At 38.4% G+C, this 20386-nt stretch overlaps 1 protein-coding gene across 1 annotated transcript in view; it reads left to right on the top strand.

The window, feature by feature from the left end:
• Positions 1-20386, top strand: part of MYO1D (myosin ID) — a 326201-nt gene that overhangs the window by 190590 nt on the left and 115225 nt on the right. Inside the window, exon 20 of the mRNA XM_055323846.1 lies at positions 7355-7468. Within this exon, the coding sequence (XP_055179821.1) occupies positions 7355-7468 (114 nt within the window). The remainder of the gene's footprint in view (positions 1-7354; positions 7469-20386) is intronic.

Below are 20386 nucleotides of genomic sequence, written 5' to 3' on the forward strand. Positions count from 1 at the left end.
TTCTTGTCTTTGACTCTAACCATCCTGACTTGTGTGAGATCATATCTCATTGTGGCTTTGAGTTGCGTTTATCTGATGCTGAGTGATGTTGAGCATCTTTTCATGTGCTTCTTGGTCATCTAGATGTCTTCCTTGGAAAAATGTCTATTCAGTTCCTCTGCCCATTTTTTAATCAAATTGTTTGGGGTTTTTTGGTGTTGAGTTTAGCTAATGTCTTTTTTAGAAATTTTTCAGTTCCAAGGATATGCCAAGGTAAACTTGGTATGATTTCAGTTAAGCCCTCTTTATGCTTTGATTCTTTTTGAAACAACCACTTTCCATTATCTACAGTTATAAAATGCTCTCTAGGGATCCCTGGGTGGCGCAGCGGTTTGGCGCCTGCCTTTGGCCCGGGGCGCGATCCTGGAGACCCGGGATTGAATCCCACGTCGGGCTCCCGGTGCATGGAGCCTGCTTCTTCCTCTGCCTATGTCTCTGCCTCTCTCTCTTTCTCTCTCTCTCTGTGACTATCATAAATAAATAAAAATTAAAAAAAAATTTAAAAAAATGCTCTCTAAGGTGGGAGACTTCTGCAGGTAGCTACTCTTACCCTTAGTGTGTTTTCTGTTGTTCTAATTCCCCAAGGGAACTTTATCTCTAGCCCCTGTACTGTTGACTAAAACTATAAATAGATTACCAGAAGGGTTAGGGCAAAAGCAAGGTGATAAGGAGTTTTCTTTGGTTGAGTATTTTAGCATGGGTGATAGAAGAAATAAGATGAGATTTCATCTAATACTGAATCTGTGATCCAACTTTTCTATTACTGCATGAATTTATGAGAAAGGAAAACAGTGCTCCTATGCCATAATTATTTTAATTAAGTTTGAATTTACAAATTTATTTATATATGTTAAAATTTTCTCCTTGCCATCTTGATTCTGCTAAGTTACGCAACTTAAAGCTCTCTCTTTGGTACATCATGTCCTTCCCACTCACTTGATCTGTTTTAAGGATGATTTGAGTTGCTAAAACACAAGGTAAAGATTTATGACCTGTTCTCATTACAAACTACGTTTTTATATAAAAAGGAATGCAGTATGTCTTAACAGCACTTCAATAAAATTGCTGCTTTAAGGTTTTTGTCTTTTGGTTTCCAAGTTAACTCATAGACAGGGCACCTGGGTGGCTCAGATGGTTAAGCATTTGCCTTCAGCTCAGGTCATGATCCCAGAGTCCTGGGATCAAGCCCCATATCAGGCTCCCTGCTCAGCTGGCAGTCTGAATCTCCCTTTGCCCCTCACCCCATTTGTGCTTGCTCTCTCTTTCTCTCTCTCTCTCTCTCTGTCTCTCAAATAAATAAATAAATAAAATCTTTAAAAACAAAATAGAAAACTCACGGACATATCACAAAAAGGAAAGTACTCTCTACTTTACCACTGTGGCTGGCCTGTTTTTTTTGACTCTTGTGTGACCTCGTGAAATTATGCAACAAGCTTTTCTTTTTTCATACTCTTGTGCAACACACATATATTTTTCAATATGATTTTGCCAAAGATGAGGAACACTGCTTTTACTTATTATTCATGTTCCACTTTAGATACTGTCTAGTCTCCATACTCTAAGATGGGCACAAATGGTTAGTGTTCTCCAACATGGGTTTCATAAACCAGTGTTCTGTTGAATGTATTAATTTGTTTTTAAAAAGGATTCCTTGTATCATATGTGGGAAATACGGGGTTAAGCAGTTTAAATATGCTCTTTAAGTGCAAAATTCTCAGAACCTTTAATATATTCACGGGTTATGAATATCCTAGGGGAGGCTGTGATCTGCAATGTTCCTCCAACCAACCTGACTTGGAACCCTTTTTTTCACAAAGCATCACATGAGGCTGGTGTTGTGCAGAACGACTTAGAAAAATGCTAATATAGGAGCTCTGCAGTCACTCTGTTTCAGGTCTTCCAACAAGGGCCAAATCCCTCTTATGGCAAAAATCATGTGAGGTAAATAATTACTACCAACAGTAATTATTCTTTTACCACATAGAAACTACTCTTAATTACAGATACCATTTTGTCATGTTGAAAACTGAAAAATATGTTTTGGTTATAAAAAAATGTTTGGCAAATTGGTGGATTTCTAAAACTATAAGGGAGAAGACAGCTCAAAACCTAAATTTTAGTTGGCTCTCCTACCTATAGCAGTATACCCTCCTGTGTCCTATCTTCCCTATCCTAATTTAGTTAGCTGTATATCCTACCAAAGGTAATAGTGTGTTCAAATTAATCTCTAACTTCTTTATTTACATCTTGAAAGTAAGATCTGGGGAGCAGGGATGGGGGGATATATTATCACAGGTGTGCCTTCTGTTTTACTTAGGGGACAGGTTTTAGTGTTCTTTATTGTTTTACTTTGCTTTGCTTTTCCTTCTAGTCATTGAGAAACATGACATTATAGTTGCTCAGGAATTTTTTGTGCTCAGTTTTGATTTCAGTATTATCCAAACTGAAACATCCCAATTAGCATGTAATTAATTCCTTATGTATAAAATGTCCTGTGGTTAATTCTGCCTGTTAGGGAAAGATTGACCTACAAATTGGGCATTCTCTGACTCTCTCATAAAGTAGCACTTTACAGAATCACAAGTACATTTTCTACCGACCCCATTTATTTTCTTTATGTTTACCTTTATATGAAATTATTTTCACATTAGTTTCTTACTTATCTCAACCCCATCTGCTAGTCTCAGGTTCTTATTATAACCAAGGGCTTCATATCATTCCTTTGTATATCATCAGCAGCATATAAAGTGCTTAAAAGTGCACACTGTAATTTTCAAAAAAAATTATCAAATTATTTAATTTTTTTAAATGCAGGAAATGTGATTTTTTTTTTTAAGATTTTATTTACTTATCCACGAGAGACACAGAGAGAGAGAGAGAGAGGCAGAGACACAGGCAGAGGGAGAAGCAGGCTCCATGCAGAGAGCCTGATGTGGGACTTGATCCCGGGACTCCAGGATTATGCCCTGGGCTGAAGGCAGGCGCCAAACTGCTGTGCCACCCAGGGGTCCCCTCAAATCATTTAATTTAAGGAAATGCTTATCAGTAAATTTTTTCTAATTAATAGGAGTTATGTGCTGGATTTTAAAATGTAGGAAAAAATAATTCAATAACATTTTTAGATAACTAATTGTGGAAAGCCCCTTTTCTCAGTGAAAGTGTGAGTCCAAAGATTTTATAAGGGTAGCTCCAACCAAGAATTACAGTGTTGCAAGTATAGACACAAATATTTCTCCTAGATCCACTCAGGATGGTTCATCTGGCCTGTAAGCATTCTGTGTACAGAGTATTGTAGTTATGGCTGCTGGTAAAGGTCTTGCCCTCCAGAAATATAGACTCTGAAGGGATAAATTAACTCTTGGAAAAGAGTCTTTATGAGATATAATAAAATATACAAATAAATCTCAACTGTTCCAACCAAAAGAATAAATAATTCCAGATGAGCAATCCATGTGCTTTTATAGAGCATGCTATGTTAGGGAGCTTTTTATTAAAGAGCTAACTTGCTGATAGTTTTCCAGCTTCAAAAACAGCAAAGCAAGAGTCCTCAGTTCCTCTTTCTTCAGTACAGAAATGAAGGTTTTCCAAGACCCACTGGGCAATGGGACTTAAGCTATTGAGCAAAAGTGCTTTCATTTGCTGCTTGGGAAATTTTTTTGCACATTATGTAACCTCCCCAATGTGCCACTCTGTTTTCCAGCCTGACAGCTCCTATCATCAACACTGATTGGCTCATGTGGGGAAGAACACCTCTTAAAATTATCCTGCCAGATTAAAAGTGCTCTAAAAACCAGCTGATCAGCAGGATATAGTAAATGCTATTTGCCCAATTCTGTACTGGCTGCTGTGAGGTATACAAAGAAAACCACCATATGATAATGACCCTCAAGGAACTTCCAGTCTGGCTGGAAGACAGAATTATTGTCTGTGAAATAATAAGGCAGTAAATATGAATCTGCCCTGGATATTTGAGATGTTACAGTGTTTTGCTTATGTACTTGTATTGATATATAAGTAGATACGCAGATTTGAAGTATACAGTTCAGTGAGTTTTGACTAGTGTGAACAGTCATGTAAATCACAACACTATCCAGATAGAACATTTCCATCACTCTGTAATGGAAATCACTCACACCCCTTCCCAGCCAAGCCCTACCACCCCAAAGGCAACCACTCTTCTGATTGCCTTTACTGTAAAATAGTTTTGCTATTTCTTGACCTTCATTTAAAAAAAATCATATAGTTATGTTTTTACTTTGTTTTCAAGTAAATGTCTAAATTTTATTTGTCACTATTTTGGTAACATATTTGTGGCCATTTTACAAGGAAAGCAGCTTTTTCATATATTTCCAATCTTCAGATAATCTGTGTAATCTTTTATAGTGGCTGAGTTACTTAGATCTACGTTTGTGAGGTTATAGTAGACTATCACAAGATTCACAAGTAGAACGTCCTATGCCGAACAGAGCTTCAACTACAAGTTTAAAAACACGTTGTTCTACATAGCTGTTTTATCAAGTATGTTCTAACAAGCATTCACAGTCTAAAACTTACAAGTGTCCTTGAAATTATTAAAACTTTACAACTACTAAATGAAAATTTTTGCCCTTTTTGTAGAGAAGTAAGATAATAACTAAATTTCACAATGAGAAGGTACAGACTAAGGATAGATTTAACTTTATTGTCTTAGAATTTATAAACATCAGCAAACCTGCCTTGTCTGTCTTTCATTTTTAAAAAAAGCCTTTGGGAGAAGAATCTAGTCTTTTATGTTAGCAAAAGCACTTAAGCCAATAGCTCATCATATTCTCAACTATCCTGCTTTGAAAGAAAAACTCTGTGCCCTTTGGTTGTGATATTAATTTTTTTATTTCATTCTTAACTCTATATGGATCCTATATATTCCCTCTACAACTGTGTAATAGAAGAGAGTGTTCATATTTTTACTTTAGAAATTGTAGCAGTTTTATAATGGAATGAGAATTTAAGCAATATCTTAAAATATAGAGAGATAAAAAGAAGAGAGTAGAAACCATGAACATTTAAAAGAGAGAATAACATGAAGAAGCCTGTCAGAAGGAACAGAGCCCTTAAAGAAATAAAGTTTAAAAAGGAGAATAGTGGGGCACTTAGCTGGCTCAGTGAGTACAGCGTATGATTCTTAATCTTGGGGTCATGAGTTCAAGCCTCACATTGGATATAAAGATTACTTTTAAAAAATCTTAAAAATAAAAAAATAAAATAAAATAAATGAAAAGGAGAATAGTGGCAGATAGAAAAACTCTTGAAAGTTAGAAAAAGGAATCCTGGAATCTGAGTGGCAGTGGACCTTGGAAACCTCTAGTCTTTGTACTCAAAGCAGGAACCCCCCTCTACCACACCCACATCAGGCATCTACTGCGTTTCTTCGGGGTGCATTTGCTGCCCTTTCCATGTGACCCACTCTTGTTTTGAATAGTAGTAATTATGGGGCATTTGTGCCATAGGCACTAGGAAGGCACTGTCCATTTTTGACCATGTAGATTTAATGACATACTCATTATTCTATAGGGAATTTGGTCTGAAATATGCCTACCCATTGAAATAGGAAGGGGCAAAATGAGTTATCTTCAAATAGGTCTTATTTTTTTTACAGCTTTATTGAGGTATAATCACATACCATACTATTCACCATTTTAAAGTATACAATTCATTGGCTTTTAGTGTATTCACAGAATTGTATATCCATTACCATAATCAGCTTTCAAAAAGAAGCCCCCTACCCCTTAGCTGTCATCCTTCCAAACCCTCCACCTCCCCTCCCCCGCCATAGGCAACCAATAATATATTTTCTGTTTCTACAGATTTGCTTATTCTGGACATTCCATGTAAATGAAGTCATGCAATATGTGGTCCTCTGGGACTGGTTTCTTTTACATAGCATCATGTTTTTAAGGTTCATCCATGTTATGACATGTATCAATACTTATTTCTTTTGATAGACAAATTATATTCCATATTGTGAATATATCCTATTTTATTTTAAGATTTTTATTTATTTACTTATTTATTTATTTATTTATTCATTCATTCATTCATTCATTCATTCATTCATTCATGAGAGACACGGAGAGAGAGAGAAGCAGGCTCCATGCAGGGAGCCTGATGTGGGACTCTTCCTGGGACTCCAGGATCACGCCCTGAGCCAAAGGCAGACGCTTAACCATTGAGCCACCCAGGGGTCCCTATATCCTATTTTATTTATCCATTTGTTATTTGATGAACATTTAGGTTGTTTCTCATTTTTCTTTTCTTTTTTTTTTTAAGATTTTATTTATTCATGAGAGACACACACACACAGAGGCAGAGACATAGGCAGAGGGAGAAGCAGGCTCCTTGCAGGGAGCCCAATGTGGGACTTGATCCCAGGACCCCGGGATCATGCCCTGAGCTAAAGGCAGATGCTCAACCACTGAGCCACCCACATGCCCCAGGTTGTTTCTTCTTTTTAGCTATCATGATTAATGCTGTGCACATTCATGCACAAGTTTTTGTGTGAATATGTTTTCAGTTCCCTTGTGTATATACCTATGGGTGGGATTTCTGGGTCATATGGTAATTCTGTATTTAACCATTTGAGGAGCTGCCAGACCATTTTCCAAAGCAACTGCATCATTTTACATTCCCACCATTAGGGATGAGGGTTCCAATTTCTCTACATCCTGGCCAACATTTGTTACTGTCTGTCTTTTTTATTATTGTCATGCCAGTGGGGGTGAACTTGTATCTCCCTGTGGTTCTGGACATTTTCTTGTTGGCTAATGATGTCAAGCATCTTTTCATGTGCTTACTGGCCATTTGTATATCTTCTCTGAAGAAATGTCTGTCCAAATTCTTTACCCATTTTTTTGTCTTTTTATTATTGAGTTATATATTCTAGATACAATATATGTTCTATCCTTTTAGAGATACAAGTTCCTTATCAGAAATGTGATTTGCAAAACATTTTCTCCTTATTCCCTGGATTGTCTTTGCATTTTCTTTATAGTGTCTGGGTCACATGTTTTTAGTCCTTTAATTCTTACATGTTTTTCACATTTTCTCTGCTAAATTAAAAAATTGTGAAATTTAATTATAAAATTCTACAAATCTGGAAACTGCTAGGCCTTTAAGATCTTTGTTCATCCTGTAGAATGGGCCTTGCATGATGCATATCTGTTAAAGAATGTGTCTCCACAACCAGCCATCTCTCCCCCTAGATAGATAATTTCCTGGTAGATCATTTGATTTCATTCTTGTTGCAATATGAGTGGCTTATTAGTTTGTTTTCTTATAGGTGAATCGATTTAGTAAGGTGGAAGACCGAGCAATTTTTGTCACCGATCGTCACCTGTATAAGATGGATCCCACTAAACAGTACAAGGTGATGAAGACTATTCCTCTATACAATGTAAGTGTTCTCTGCCTTTTTCTGAATAAAGAATTCTTAACCTGGTGTTCCTGGACCACTAATGGGTCAATAGACTGATCACTACAACCTTTGGGGCTTTAAGGAGACCATGAATTCCTGAAATTTTATGCCAGTTTTATGTTTTGTACAAATGTACAATTTTCTATGAGCAGGATCCAGGGGCACCTGGCTGGCTCAGTCTGTAAATCATGCAACCCTTGATTCAAACCACATGTTGGGTATGGAGAATACTTTTAAAAAAAAAAGAAGAAGAAGAAGGAGAGGGAGGGCAAAGTTTCCAATAGATTAATGAAGGCAGTTTAAAAAACAAGCATAAGGACTCTGCAATGACCCTTCTCTATTCTTTGTCTTCTTACTGCTTAAGTAGTGTAGCACATAATGTATTTTCTTATTTGTTTTCAAGAGGTTTGTTTTTATAGGGAAATGGAATTAGGTAGAAAAACAGTAGAGAATTACTTTATGAAAACATTACCTTTCTTTCAGATGTAAAATGTATGCTGTTTCCAGAAGTTCTTTTCACCAGTATGTTTTGCCTCTGATCTAAACCCACTCAGTTGTTCTCCATGGGGTTTTCAAGTTCTGTAATCATTTCTCATTTGAAATATGAAATTTGGTGGATACATCCTTGAATCTCAATATGAGATTTTTTTTTTAATTTTTCTCCTGCTGTATGTGGTCTGCTTTACAAGTGACTGTTCTAATTCTTCAGAAAGATCCTGCTGATGACTAGATCTTTTTGAGTGTGGGGTGATTTTTCTGTCTGCTAGTTCCTAAGGAGAGAGATCTGTTTGTCCAATAATAGAATCTATGAGGAGTATTATTTAAAGATTATTTTAAGTCCTTTTGGTCTCTGCAAAAGGAAATAGGAAACATATTGTTTTGTAGTTTTATGTTGTTAAATCAAGAGTCCTATTGGTTGGGGGGTACAAAGAAGACAGACTATTCCTGGCTTTGCTAAATGATTTAGAGCATCACTGCAGGGTTGATTATGAGGTTGAAATTTGTCTCCATTACACTCCCCCTCCCCACCATGTACACACACATGCATCTTTCTCCCTTTCAATAGAAAGGCTAATGGATTGCAGCAAAGAAGAAAATTATATTCTAAGACATTCTTGATTGTATATAGCCTTCTTAGCAAACGCTTGTAATCTCATATATCAATCATAGTTTAAGCCTAATAACTGCAATCTTAAAGTAGGAGATGAAGAAAGATACGGGAGAAAATTAGATTTTGTCAAAGTCAAATGAAGTGTAGAACCAAACAAAAAATAAATTGTGGCCCATGTTTTATCTCTTTATTTTCTATTAAAGGAAGATCAATCAAAGCACTTGATACAAATTCAATAAATAGCTAAACAACTCTTTGAACCAAAGTTATTTCCCCAAACTACTATCCTTTTTCGTGTTGAGTGTTGTGTATTTATAGTCACCATTCCCCTTCAACATCAGCATTGTTGTTTGTGTTATTAATTATATCATATAATATAAAGATTAACAATGTTTAACAGTTGCAGTAAAACTAAGCAATGTCAATAGAGTGGGTACACACTATCACAGTTGCTACCAGTACTCTGCCCATGTCCCCCTATATTCCCTTATCATTTCTGTGTACATCAGCCTAATTTCTGTCAGCCAACATCCCTGACAAAAGGCTGGGCTTACGCTGCCAGAACCCACTTTGCCTGTAGCTGCCCACTGTGGTAGCTGGTTTAACACTGGGCCCTGTTCTCTGTCTTCCCATCCCCAAAGCACCTCCCCACACCCTTGCCAGTGTCCCTGAACCTCCCAAATCACTCTGTATATTTATCATTCTTTATCTCCGGGTCTGCTTTTGAGGGGGACCAACTTTGGAGGAGTGGCTGCCTCTTAGGAGAGACCAGATTGAATGGGATAGGGGACTTCCAACCATATCTATAAAAATGTTTTTGAGTCTGAAACAAATATGGCATAATATTAAGTGTCCATTGTAAAAACATGAGTCTTTGTTATTTTATTCTTTATATCTTTTTTTAAAGATTTTATTTATTTGAGAGAAAGAGAAAGTAAGACCAAACATGAGTGGTGGGGAGGGGCAGAGGGAGAAGCAGCTTCCCAGGTGAGCAGGGAGCCTGACACGGGGCTCAGCTCCATCCAGAACCCCAGGATCATCACCTGAACCAAAGACACCTAACTGACTAAGCCACCCAGGTGCCCCTATTCTTTATAGTTTTTGCATGATCAGAATATTTTAAATGAAAAAGCAGTTTAAGACAAGGAACTTTTTTTAAAAGAATGATAATGCTAATGACAATAATGCAGAAAGTGGGAGGGGGAAAAGGACATGATCTCTTTTAACCATATTGAGTTTCAGGCAGTGGTGAAACTTGGAGATATACATTCCACAAGTGATTGAGAGTCTAATATTGGGGGGCGGGGAATTTAGCACTTGAGATAAAAATTTCAGAGCAGATCTGTGTATAATTGAAGGCTGAAATTATGAGTCTAGAGAGAGAAAGGAGGCAGATGATTTGAGAACATTCTCAGTTAAATGGTAGGGAAAGAATCGCTGAAGGAAATGGAGTAAGAAGGCAATCTCTCAATGGGCCTCCATTTGCTCCTCTTGTTCATGTGCTGAATGAGCTCTAGTTTCCCTTCAGCTCCATAGGTCATGAATTATTCTAGGAAAGAAAAGAACTATAAGAACACTGTGTTTCAGAACTAAGTTGGAAAATTTTCAGAAGAGTAATCGGTAAGAACAGACAGCTGAGGGTCCCACCCTTCTCCTTCTGCACAGGCTCCTTTCCTGTCTCAGTGAAGCTTTTCTGGCTCCAACAGACAGATTGTGACCATGCACTATCTTGAGTAATGTTTTGTTTTTAATGAGGATACACATGGTAGTAAGGAAGAAGAATCTCACAAAAACCCAGGGAATGCTACTTTTCAGCATTTAAGGCAGTTAGTTCTACAGGACCGTGTTATCCTGTAGTGCCCTCAGCAACACGAGTGCTTAGAGAGTCTGAGTTCCTGCCATTTTCTTAGGCTCTCCTTCTCCCTGTGTGCCTTCTTACTAACAGCCACCATCCTTGCCAGACAGCACAGGCTAGTGCTAGGCTGAGGTCTAAATCAGCCAACCCAACAAACCACTTTAGTGTCATCCTGCTGTAACATATTGAACAGTCTCCAGATGAGTCCGTACCATAGCAACCAATTCTGCATGATCCACATTGGTACCGCAGTCCCTTGTCAAGCACATGTTAGTCTGTGTATCATGCTTCCTGACTCTTCCTAGTATAGCATGGATAATTACTACAGTTCATTTAGGGTATAATTGATCTCTTCCCTCTATAATCTTTGACTACTGTCCTTAGGCCCAAGTCATCTTTGGACCTTGGTCACAGATTATGCTGGGGTGGGAGAGAAGTGCTTCAAATAGGCCAGTATCCTTGGGTCCTTGGACTCTTCCCACCTACTCCTATTCCAATCTCCAGGATTCCAGTCTTTATCAAACAGGACCTAAATTGTGTTCATGGATGCCCATCCTGAGTGAGAGTTTAGGTGATGCTATAGTTTGACTGTACGTCTAATCAATTTCTAAACCTGTGTTTCACCAGTGCTTTTTGGTAGAATGTGTTTCCTTAACTGCTTCCAGCCAGCAACATGAGACCAATATTTGTTGCTTTCCTGATGCACCGTAAAAAGTACTTGACCAATTTACTATCTTTACATCCTCTAACCCATTGAACTTGTATAAAGCAGTAGCACCTAAGTTCCCCAGGCATTTAATACTAATGGGCACATCAACCACCTCCTGGAGCTCAGCTGTGATAGGGTAAGTGACTGCTTACACCCTACAAACCATGGCTCTACTACATGCTGGGTGGAGAGATTCTCTTGCTTGTTCACGTGCTGCAGCCAGGGCACTGCCCATCTGAGAGCTGTTCTTACAGCATCTTCGTGCTCATTTCTTTCTGCTAGATCTTGAGGTGCAATGAACAGAGACTTCAGGAGACCTAAGTAATGGGGAGTTATACCTGAGTTAGAAGAGCAGTGCAGGAATGACCTTCATTTAGGGTTTTAGACAGCTGTAGACCAGATTGTCTCATTACAACCTTTATAGCCTCAATAACTAAAGTCTTCATTCAACAAGGGATTACTGAGGACTCATTATGGGCCAGACATGTAAGTATTATGGCATGGAAGTGTCAGAATAGTCAAAATTGCTATGCTTATGGAACTTACATTGCAGTGGGAAGCAGCAGGCTATACGTTTATGTATATGTGTATGTACATATGTGTATGTATGCATGTGTGTATATACACACAAACATACATCATGTAACCCATTAGGAAGGGATAAGGGGAAAAATAGAATAGGGAAGGAAGATGGAGGATGTGAAGGGTACTGTCATTTCAAATAGGGTGATCAGGCCCCATTGAGAAGTTGACATTTGAGACTCGAAGGAGCTGAGAAATGAGCCATATGTTTACTTGGAGGAAAAGTATTAGGGCACAAGAAACAGCAAAGACACAGACATGAGCAGGGAGGAAAGATAGAGCCTTCTGGCAGCTGAAAATGTTCTGCAGCTTGAGCTGATAGTGGTTTCACTTACATATACATATGTTCAAATTCATCAGGCAGTTTCCTTGAGATTTGTGTACTCTGCTGAATGCATGTTATATACTTCAGTAAAGGGGAGGAAAAAGAAGAAAAAGAAAGAAAGCTATCTGTGAAGGAGGTTAGAGGAAGGAGGTTAAGCCAAAGAGAAAACTGAAGTAAATGAGGCCCAGGGGAGATTTTGACACACGATGGTATGTGAACCACTCTCTTACAGCGCGTGAAACACATACAGTCACGTTTGCTTTCTCCTCCATCTAAAGAAGAGTACACCCCATTTCCTGGTGCTCAGAGAGGCAGCCCTCCGCTGTTCCTCAAGAGGAGAGGAAGCCACTAACTAAACCAGGGTGGGCACCTGATTTCAGAGAAGCCAGTGACCTCGGGGATGACCCGAGGTGGAAAGATCTAATCTGTACCTCTATTATATACTTTGTTCCTAATATTGATCAGATGCGCTTTTTCTCATTTTTTTCCGAGATCAGTTTCACTAGAGACCTATTTTATTGATTTCATTACCTTTTCATTGACCTCTGCTCTTGTTTTTCCTTCTCCATTCTCTAGATTTATTTTGTTGGTTCTTTTTCTAGCTTTTTGAGTTGAGGGATTATCTGCTTTCATTGTTAAATTTTACTTTTTAAAAAAGCATTGAAGACTATAAATCTGTGCTCAGAAATGGTTTGAGCTGAATTTCTCATGTTGTAATATATGGTACTGTCATTGTTCAATTTTAATTATTTTGTCATTTCCATCATGAATTCCTCTTTGAGCGTGGGTGATTTAGTGGTATATTTTCAAATTATCCTGTATATGGTAATGTATGGTACATATGTGTATGTGTTTTCTGTGGGGGGGAAAGGAAGTCCACAAACTTTTAAGTTCATTTACTTCTGGTGAGACCATCTGTTTCATATATTTTTTAATGTATACAACACTACATGAAGGTGTTACCCTGCAGTCAACATTCTACTGCACTGTCCCTAAATTATTTTTTAAAGATAAAAAAAATTCATCAGATCATTATCTGTTGTATTGTTTGTTTGTTTTTAAGATTTTATTTATTCATTCATGATAGACATAGAGAGAGGCAGAGACACAGGCAGAGGGAGAAGCAGGCTCCATGCCGGGACCCCGATGGGGGACTCGATCCCGGGTCTTCAGGATCACGCCCTGGGCCAAAGGCAGGTGCTGAACCACTGAGCCACCCAGGTTGTATTGTTCTGATCAGTTTCTGTTAACTTTTTATTTTTTTTTTAATTTTTTTTTTAATTTTTATTTATTTATGATAGTCACAGACAGAGAGAGGGGGGGGGGCAGAGACACAGGCAGAGGGAGAAGCAGGCTCCATGCACCGGGAGCCCGACGTGGGATTCGATCCCGGATCTCCAGGATCGCGCCCTGGGCCAAAGGCAGGCGCCAAATCGCTGCGCCACCCAGGGATCCCAGTTTCTGTTAACTTAAAAGCAAAACAGTTTGCAGAATTTAAAACAACATTTAGGGGATCCCTGGGTAGCTCAGTGGTTTATTGCCTGCCTTCGGCCCAGGGCGTGATCCTGAAGTCCCGGGATCGAGTCCTGTGTTGGGCTCCCTGCGTGGAGCCTGCTTCTCCCTCTGCCTGTGTCTCTGCCTCTCTCTCTCACTCTGTGTCTCTCATTAATAAATAAATATTTTTTTAAAAAAAAATGAAAAATAAATAAAAATAAAAACAACATTTAGGGGCACCCAGGCAGCTCAGTTTGTTGAGCATCCAGATCTTGATTCCGGCTCAGGTCATGACCTCGGAGTTGTGGGATCAAGCCTTGCATAGGGCTCCATGCTCAGTGTGGAGTCTGCTTGTCCCTCGCCTTCCCCCCTGCACCTCCCCCACTTCACTCTCTTGTGTGTGCACATGAGCTCTCTCTCTCTCTTTAAAATAAATAAAAATATTTTTTTAAAAAAAAGAATTAAGGGTGCCTGGGTGGCTTGGTCGGTTAAGTGTCTGCCTTTGGCTCAGGTCATGATCTCAGGGTTCTGGGATCAAGCCCCACATTGGGCTCCCTGCTCTACAGGGAACTTGGTGCTCCTTCTCCCTCTTCCTGCCATTCCCCCTGCTTGTTCTCTCTCTCTCTCTCTCTCTCTCTCTCTGTCAACTAAATAAATAAAATCTTAAAAAAAAGAATTAAAAACATTTGAAGAGAACTAAAATTAAAATAAAAAAAAACTCAAGCTAACCATTTTTCATTTTATGACTTAGAAATCTTCTTCTCTGCCATTGCCCCATTATTCACTCTTAAACCATCTTTCTAACAGGCCAGAACAATATTGTTAATACCTTGTGTCAATACACAGAAGTTTCGGTCCTATTTCTCTTTGTAAATGAGTGTCTGAACTAGAACTTAATATATCTTTGCTGTTGTATTCCATTTTTGGTGACAGTATACCATGAGAAAAGACTTTCAAACTTTTTCATGAAGCTTAGGGTAATTTCAGTAAAACTGAGATGACTGGATTAGCAGACCCTTGGAATATTTTATTAGCATGTCGTCCCCCCACCACCTGTTCACATCTGGGCACATATTTTAACTTTTTCATTAAAGTGTACCCTACACACAGAAAAGTGCACAAATCTTAAGGGTAGAGCTTGATGAATGGTCACAAAGTGAATTTACCTATGTAACCATCACCAAAGTCAAGATACCAGCCATTAATAGGACTCCCAAAAGCCCCCTGCATGCTCACTTAACAACTTTCAGGTATATAATACAGTTTTATTAGTGATCATCACCACTGCTGTATAATTGTTTCCTAGAACTTATTCATCTTATAACTGAAGTTTGTGCCCTTTATCTAACATCTCTCATTTCCCCTACTCTCCAGCCACTGGTAACCACCATTCCACTCTCTGTTTCTATGAGTTCAGCTTTTTTAGATTCCACATGTAAGTAAGATCGTATAGTATCTCTTTGTCGTTTATTTCATTGGGCATAATGCCCTCAAGGTCCATCCTAGTTGTTGCAAATGGCAGAATTTCCTTCTTTTTCATGGCTGAATAATATTCCATTATGTATACATGTCATATCTTTATCCATTCATTTGTGGATAGATACAGATTATTTTTTATTTGCATTCCCTTATTTATGGGTCATTTGGATGCCTTTTGTGAAATGCCTGTTCAAATCTCTTGCCCATTTTTCTATTCAGTTGTCTTTTAAAAATTGATTTCTAGTTCTTTCTATATTCTGCATAAGTGCTCATGACAGTTAAAGGTGTCGCAGATCTTTTCTCTGACTCTGACTTGACTTTTCATCCTCTGAATGATGTCTTGGAACAAAATGCTTTATGTTAAGGTAGCTCAACTTAGCTCTTTTTTTCTCTTGAGGTTGATGCTGTTTTGTTTTTGTTGTTTTGTTCCCTATCCCAAACATCATGAAGATATTCTCTTCTGGTATATTCTGTGCACTTTATTGCTTTACCTTTCACATTGACATCCACAATTCACCTAGAATTGACTTTTGAATATATGTGAGACTATAGCCCTGCATTCATGTTACCCCATGTAGATAAACAATTGGCCTTAGCACTACTCATTCATATCCAGATTCTTTCCCTTCAATTTCACCTTCCTCCCAACATAATGTTCTCCCTAGCCACATCCGTAGGAATGGAAAGAGAGCCAGGAACAGTGGTAAAGCAGATCTCATCAGAAGCAACAGCTTAACGTTTACTCATTTCCTTTGTCAAAATGTCAGATTCCTTTGGAAGTCTGACAAGTTCAAAAGTGAATGAAGCCCATACCCTGCCATGGGGCAGTCACTCCTTTACTGGGATCGGTGTGGCCATGCCTGAGTCCAGTATGCCACATCTTTGGATTCACCTAGAAAAAGCTGAAGTCTGTATTTTATGTAAGTCCCGGATTATTGAATGCTGTGCAAGCCAAATAAAACACCTCTGTAGACACTAGTCAGCCTGCAGGTCACCTATTTGTTACTCCTATTAAGAAAAAAAAAAAGTCTTTTCTTGTCATGTGTTATTTTAAATGAGCTAAACCCACGTGTCTTGGCCTCTTCCATGTCAAATTTTAAAATTCTAAAATCTACATTATATTTTATTCTAGATTTTATGTAGCAGAAACAGTAGAAACACTAACCATTTCTCACTTATAAAAAACTGTAATTGGATGTGAGTTTTAGAGGGATATGTTTTCTACTTCAATTATCAAGGAAGGAGAGAAAGAAAGGAAATCTTTAGTAGAGGTGTCTTTCTTGTCTTGAGAACTTCCTGCCTCCTCAGTGCTCAATTGTAATCCCATCCCTCTGACTTTGTAATATAAAATTTTTCAAATGTATAGAGAGGTTGAAAGAATAGTACAGGAAATCCCCTAATGCCTTCCACCTAGATTCAATGAGTGTTTATTTTTTGCTGTATTTGTTTTATCTCTCTTTCATGACACTTTGCCACTAAAATAACCCTGTATGCATTCGCCTAAGAACAAGGAGTTTCTTTTTTTTTTTTTTAAGATTTTATTTATTCATGATAGAGACAGAGAGAGAGACAGAGAGAGAGAGAGAGAGGCAGAGACACAGGCAGAGGGAGAAGCAGGCTGCATGCCGGGAGCCCGACGTGGGACTTGATCCCGGGACTCCACCCTGGGCCAAAGGCAGGCGCTAAACCGCTGAGCCACCCAGGGATCCCCAAGGAGTTTCTTCTTCATGACCACAAAACCATTTTCATATCAAGAAAATAGCATTTCCATAATATCATTTGATATCCAGCACATATTCACATTTCTTTAGTTGTTCAAAGAATGTCTTATACTTATTTTAAAAATACTATATAGGTTCATGTTTTAGAGTTACATCTCTTTTAGTCCAGAACTGTACCTCCATGGACATACTCTTTTATTCATGATGTTGACTTTTTAAAACAGCATTATTAAATTATAATTTGCTATAATGGCTGAATTGTTGCTTCTCCAGAATTCATTTGTTGAAATCCTAATCCCAGAACCTCAGAATGTGGCTGTGTTTGGAGATAGGTTAAAGTGGTAATCAGGTTAAAATGAGGTCATTAGGGTGGGCCCTAATCCAATATGATGGGTGTCTGTATAAGAAGAGGCAGTTGGAACGCAGACAAATACAGGGGGGAAGACGACCATGTGAAGATGACGAGAGAAGACAACCATCCACAAGTCAAGGAGAGAGGCCTCAGAAGAGCTGCACCCTTCCACACATTGATCTTGGACTTCTCGCCTCCAGAACTTGTTCAAGCCATCTATTCTGTGGGGCTCTGTCTGGCTGTCCTAGCAAAATAATACTTACAATAAAATTCATCCATTGTAAGGTATAGTTCAGTTACTTTTAGTAAATTTATGCAGTTGTGCAAACATCACACAGTCCACTTTTTAGAGCATTTCCATCCCCTCAGAGAGCTCACTTGTGCCCATTTGCAGATAATCCCCACTTCCAACTTCAGCCTATCCTTTTACCTTTTCTAGGAACTTCATATGCATGGAATCATACAGCATGTATTGTTTTGTGTCTGGCTTCCTTCACTCGGTATGTTTTGGAGATTCATCTAGGTTGTGCCATATGTCACTGGTTTGTTCATCTCACTGCTGAGTAATACTTCAATGCATGAATCTACCATATTTCATTTCTCCATGCACCAGTTGATGGACGTTTGGCTGCTGGGTGTATTTGCATATAAGTCTTTATATGGGCATATGCTTTTATTTCTCTTGGTGGATATCTAGGAGTAGAACTATTCCATCATATGGCATTTGTTTAACTTTATAAGAAACTACCAAACTTTTCCAAAGTAGCTGCTACATTTTGCATTCTCTCCAGCACATGAGAGTTCTGGTTTCTCCGTATCTCCACCAACATATGGTATGCATGACATTGACTTTTTAGAGTCCAGAACTGGGTGTCTGGATTTGTCTGTTTCCTCATGGCTCATTTAACTTATTCTCCCAGTCCCTGTATTTCCTATTAACCAGAAGTTAAATCAGGAAGTGTTAATTTTATTTGCACAGTACGCTTCCACATTCTTGAGATTATACCTTGTGTCTCAACAAATGTGGCACAGCCAGTTCTGCCTTGTGGATCATCTTTGGATGTTTCATTGTAGCCAAGCTACTATTATGTTTCCCCCACTATGGTCTAAATTTCTGACTTCTTGTAGAATAAATACCCTGTGTTTTTCTGCGAACAACTAGAATTTAGCATAAAAATAAAGATAAATATCACCATCAAAAAAAAAATCACCATCAAATAATTACATATTGATAAGTTACCCATCACTGTACCAATACCTGTCATTTTCAGTTCCTTTTCCCAGTCTATTTTCATAACCAAATTCTTCCAATACTTTCTTCTTGATTTTTTTTTTTAATTTTTACAGTTTTTGATGCTCTTGCAAAAGTGTCTGCACATCCCTGCGGGTCCCCATAGTCACCACAGAATCTTTACTCCTTGTGCCAGTACCAGCATTGGCCTTTGCGGTCCCCCTCACCTCCTTCATTCTGTTCTTGTGTTCCCCTTGCTGTTTTCTTGAGGTCTTTTTCTTCTCGTGTAGGCGATGTCTTGCAAGTCTATGTTTGGGTTCATTTTCCTCCTGTAATTCAAGGAATCATAAATTGTGCCAAAGCCAGTTGGCTTGTCACCACCAAAATGCATTCTGAATCCAAATATGGAGATGACATCTGGTGTGGTCTTGTATGTTTTAGCCAGTTTTCCCAAATTTTCTGTCTTAAGGTTCTGTTGCCTTTCTGGGGTGAAGGACATCGATGACCATTTGTTTCTGCAAAAGTAGTCAGCTGCTCATGAACTTCCTGGTTCAGGTAGTTACTGTGTTGTTCATAATGGCAGCCAGGGAGGGAAGGCTTGATCTTTCTTATTTACTTCTACAACTGTTAGTTTTCTCCCCCAAACCCTGGCAACCACTGATCATTTTATTGTCTCTATAGTTATGCCTTTTGTAGAATATCATATAATTGGAATTATATCCTTTTGAACTTTTCAGATTGGCTTCTTTTACTTAGCAATGCATATCTGAGGTTTTTCAAGGCTTTCCATGGCTTAATAGCACATTTCATTGTATCGCTGAATAATATTCCAATGTGTGGATGTGCCATAGTTTATCCATCTGCCTATTGAAGGACATCTTGGCTTCTTCCGGTGTGAGGCCATTATGAATAAAGCTGCTAACATTCGCATGCAGGTTTTTATATGGACACCAGTTTTCAAATCATCTGGGTAAATACCAATGCAATTGCTACATCATGTGGCAAGACTGAGTTTGGCTTTATAAGAATTGCCAAATTGTCTCCCAAAGTAGCTGTACCATTTTGTGTTCCTACCAGCAGTGAATGAGAGTTTATCCTCACCAATTTTTGCTACTATCAATTTGTTTACATTGTAGCCATAATAGATGCGTAGTAGTATTGGGTATTTTTCCATTACTCTAAACTATGTAACTCAGCGCACCCTGGGGTCCCAGCTAATCTCTACAAGAATCACCTCTCCACTCTCTGTTATTAATTGGTTTGTGTTCAACAGAGAAAGACCAATCTTCATGTAAGCCTAAACAAAATATAATTAACATATAAATTTGGCACCTTCTTTCTCTTCTATTAGCAAAACTTATTCAGCCAGTTTATCATTTAGCAATGATTCCAGTCACTCTTTGCAGGAAATATGAAAATAGAAAATCATGACAGGTTTTTGAGATGATTTTCAGTAAACACAGTTTTCACAAATGCCATGGTCAAGTAATTATAAACAGCAGTCTGAGATTGAAACATTCAAGTTACTAGTGACCTTTTTCTTAGCCACAGAGTGACTTTCTTAGTAGGACAAGAGTAGAGTTGGGATAGGGTTTCAGCCAGCTGGATTCTTTGTTACTATCAGATCAGCATCTTACCCTTCCAGTCACTGTCCACACTGTATTTGTAAGTTGTAATATCAAATTAAAGCATTATTTCCGATGTCAAGAAAGATTAATTTTTTTATAGGGGATAAGAGGGTCAGAATTTGAAGGTTTTACAAAGCTGGGAGAGTCAGGGTTGCTCAGCTTGATAAGGAGAACAGTCAGGAAGTAACCTACATAATTAGTAATTTTGTGTACAATAGCAACCTCTTTAACTCTTGAGAATCATCCTAGAGATCACTCTACATGGCTGGAAAAGATTGAACCCCATGGATGAGACAAGTCACCTCCATCAGTGAGCTTGTGCCTTGTGACTTCACAGGGATACAGGCTCACCCTAGCCAGCTCTCAGGGAGCTGGTTGCCAAGATCGAGTTTAATTTGCGTAAACATAAA

The sequence above is a fragment of the Nyctereutes procyonoides genome, unplaced genomic scaffold (genome assembly GCF_905146905.1).
Source record: "Nyctereutes procyonoides isolate TBG_1078 unplaced genomic scaffold, NYPRO_anot_genome, whole genome shotgun sequence".
In the NCBI taxonomy this organism is placed as follows: Eukaryota; Metazoa; Chordata; class Mammalia; order Carnivora; family Canidae; genus Nyctereutes; species Nyctereutes procyonoides.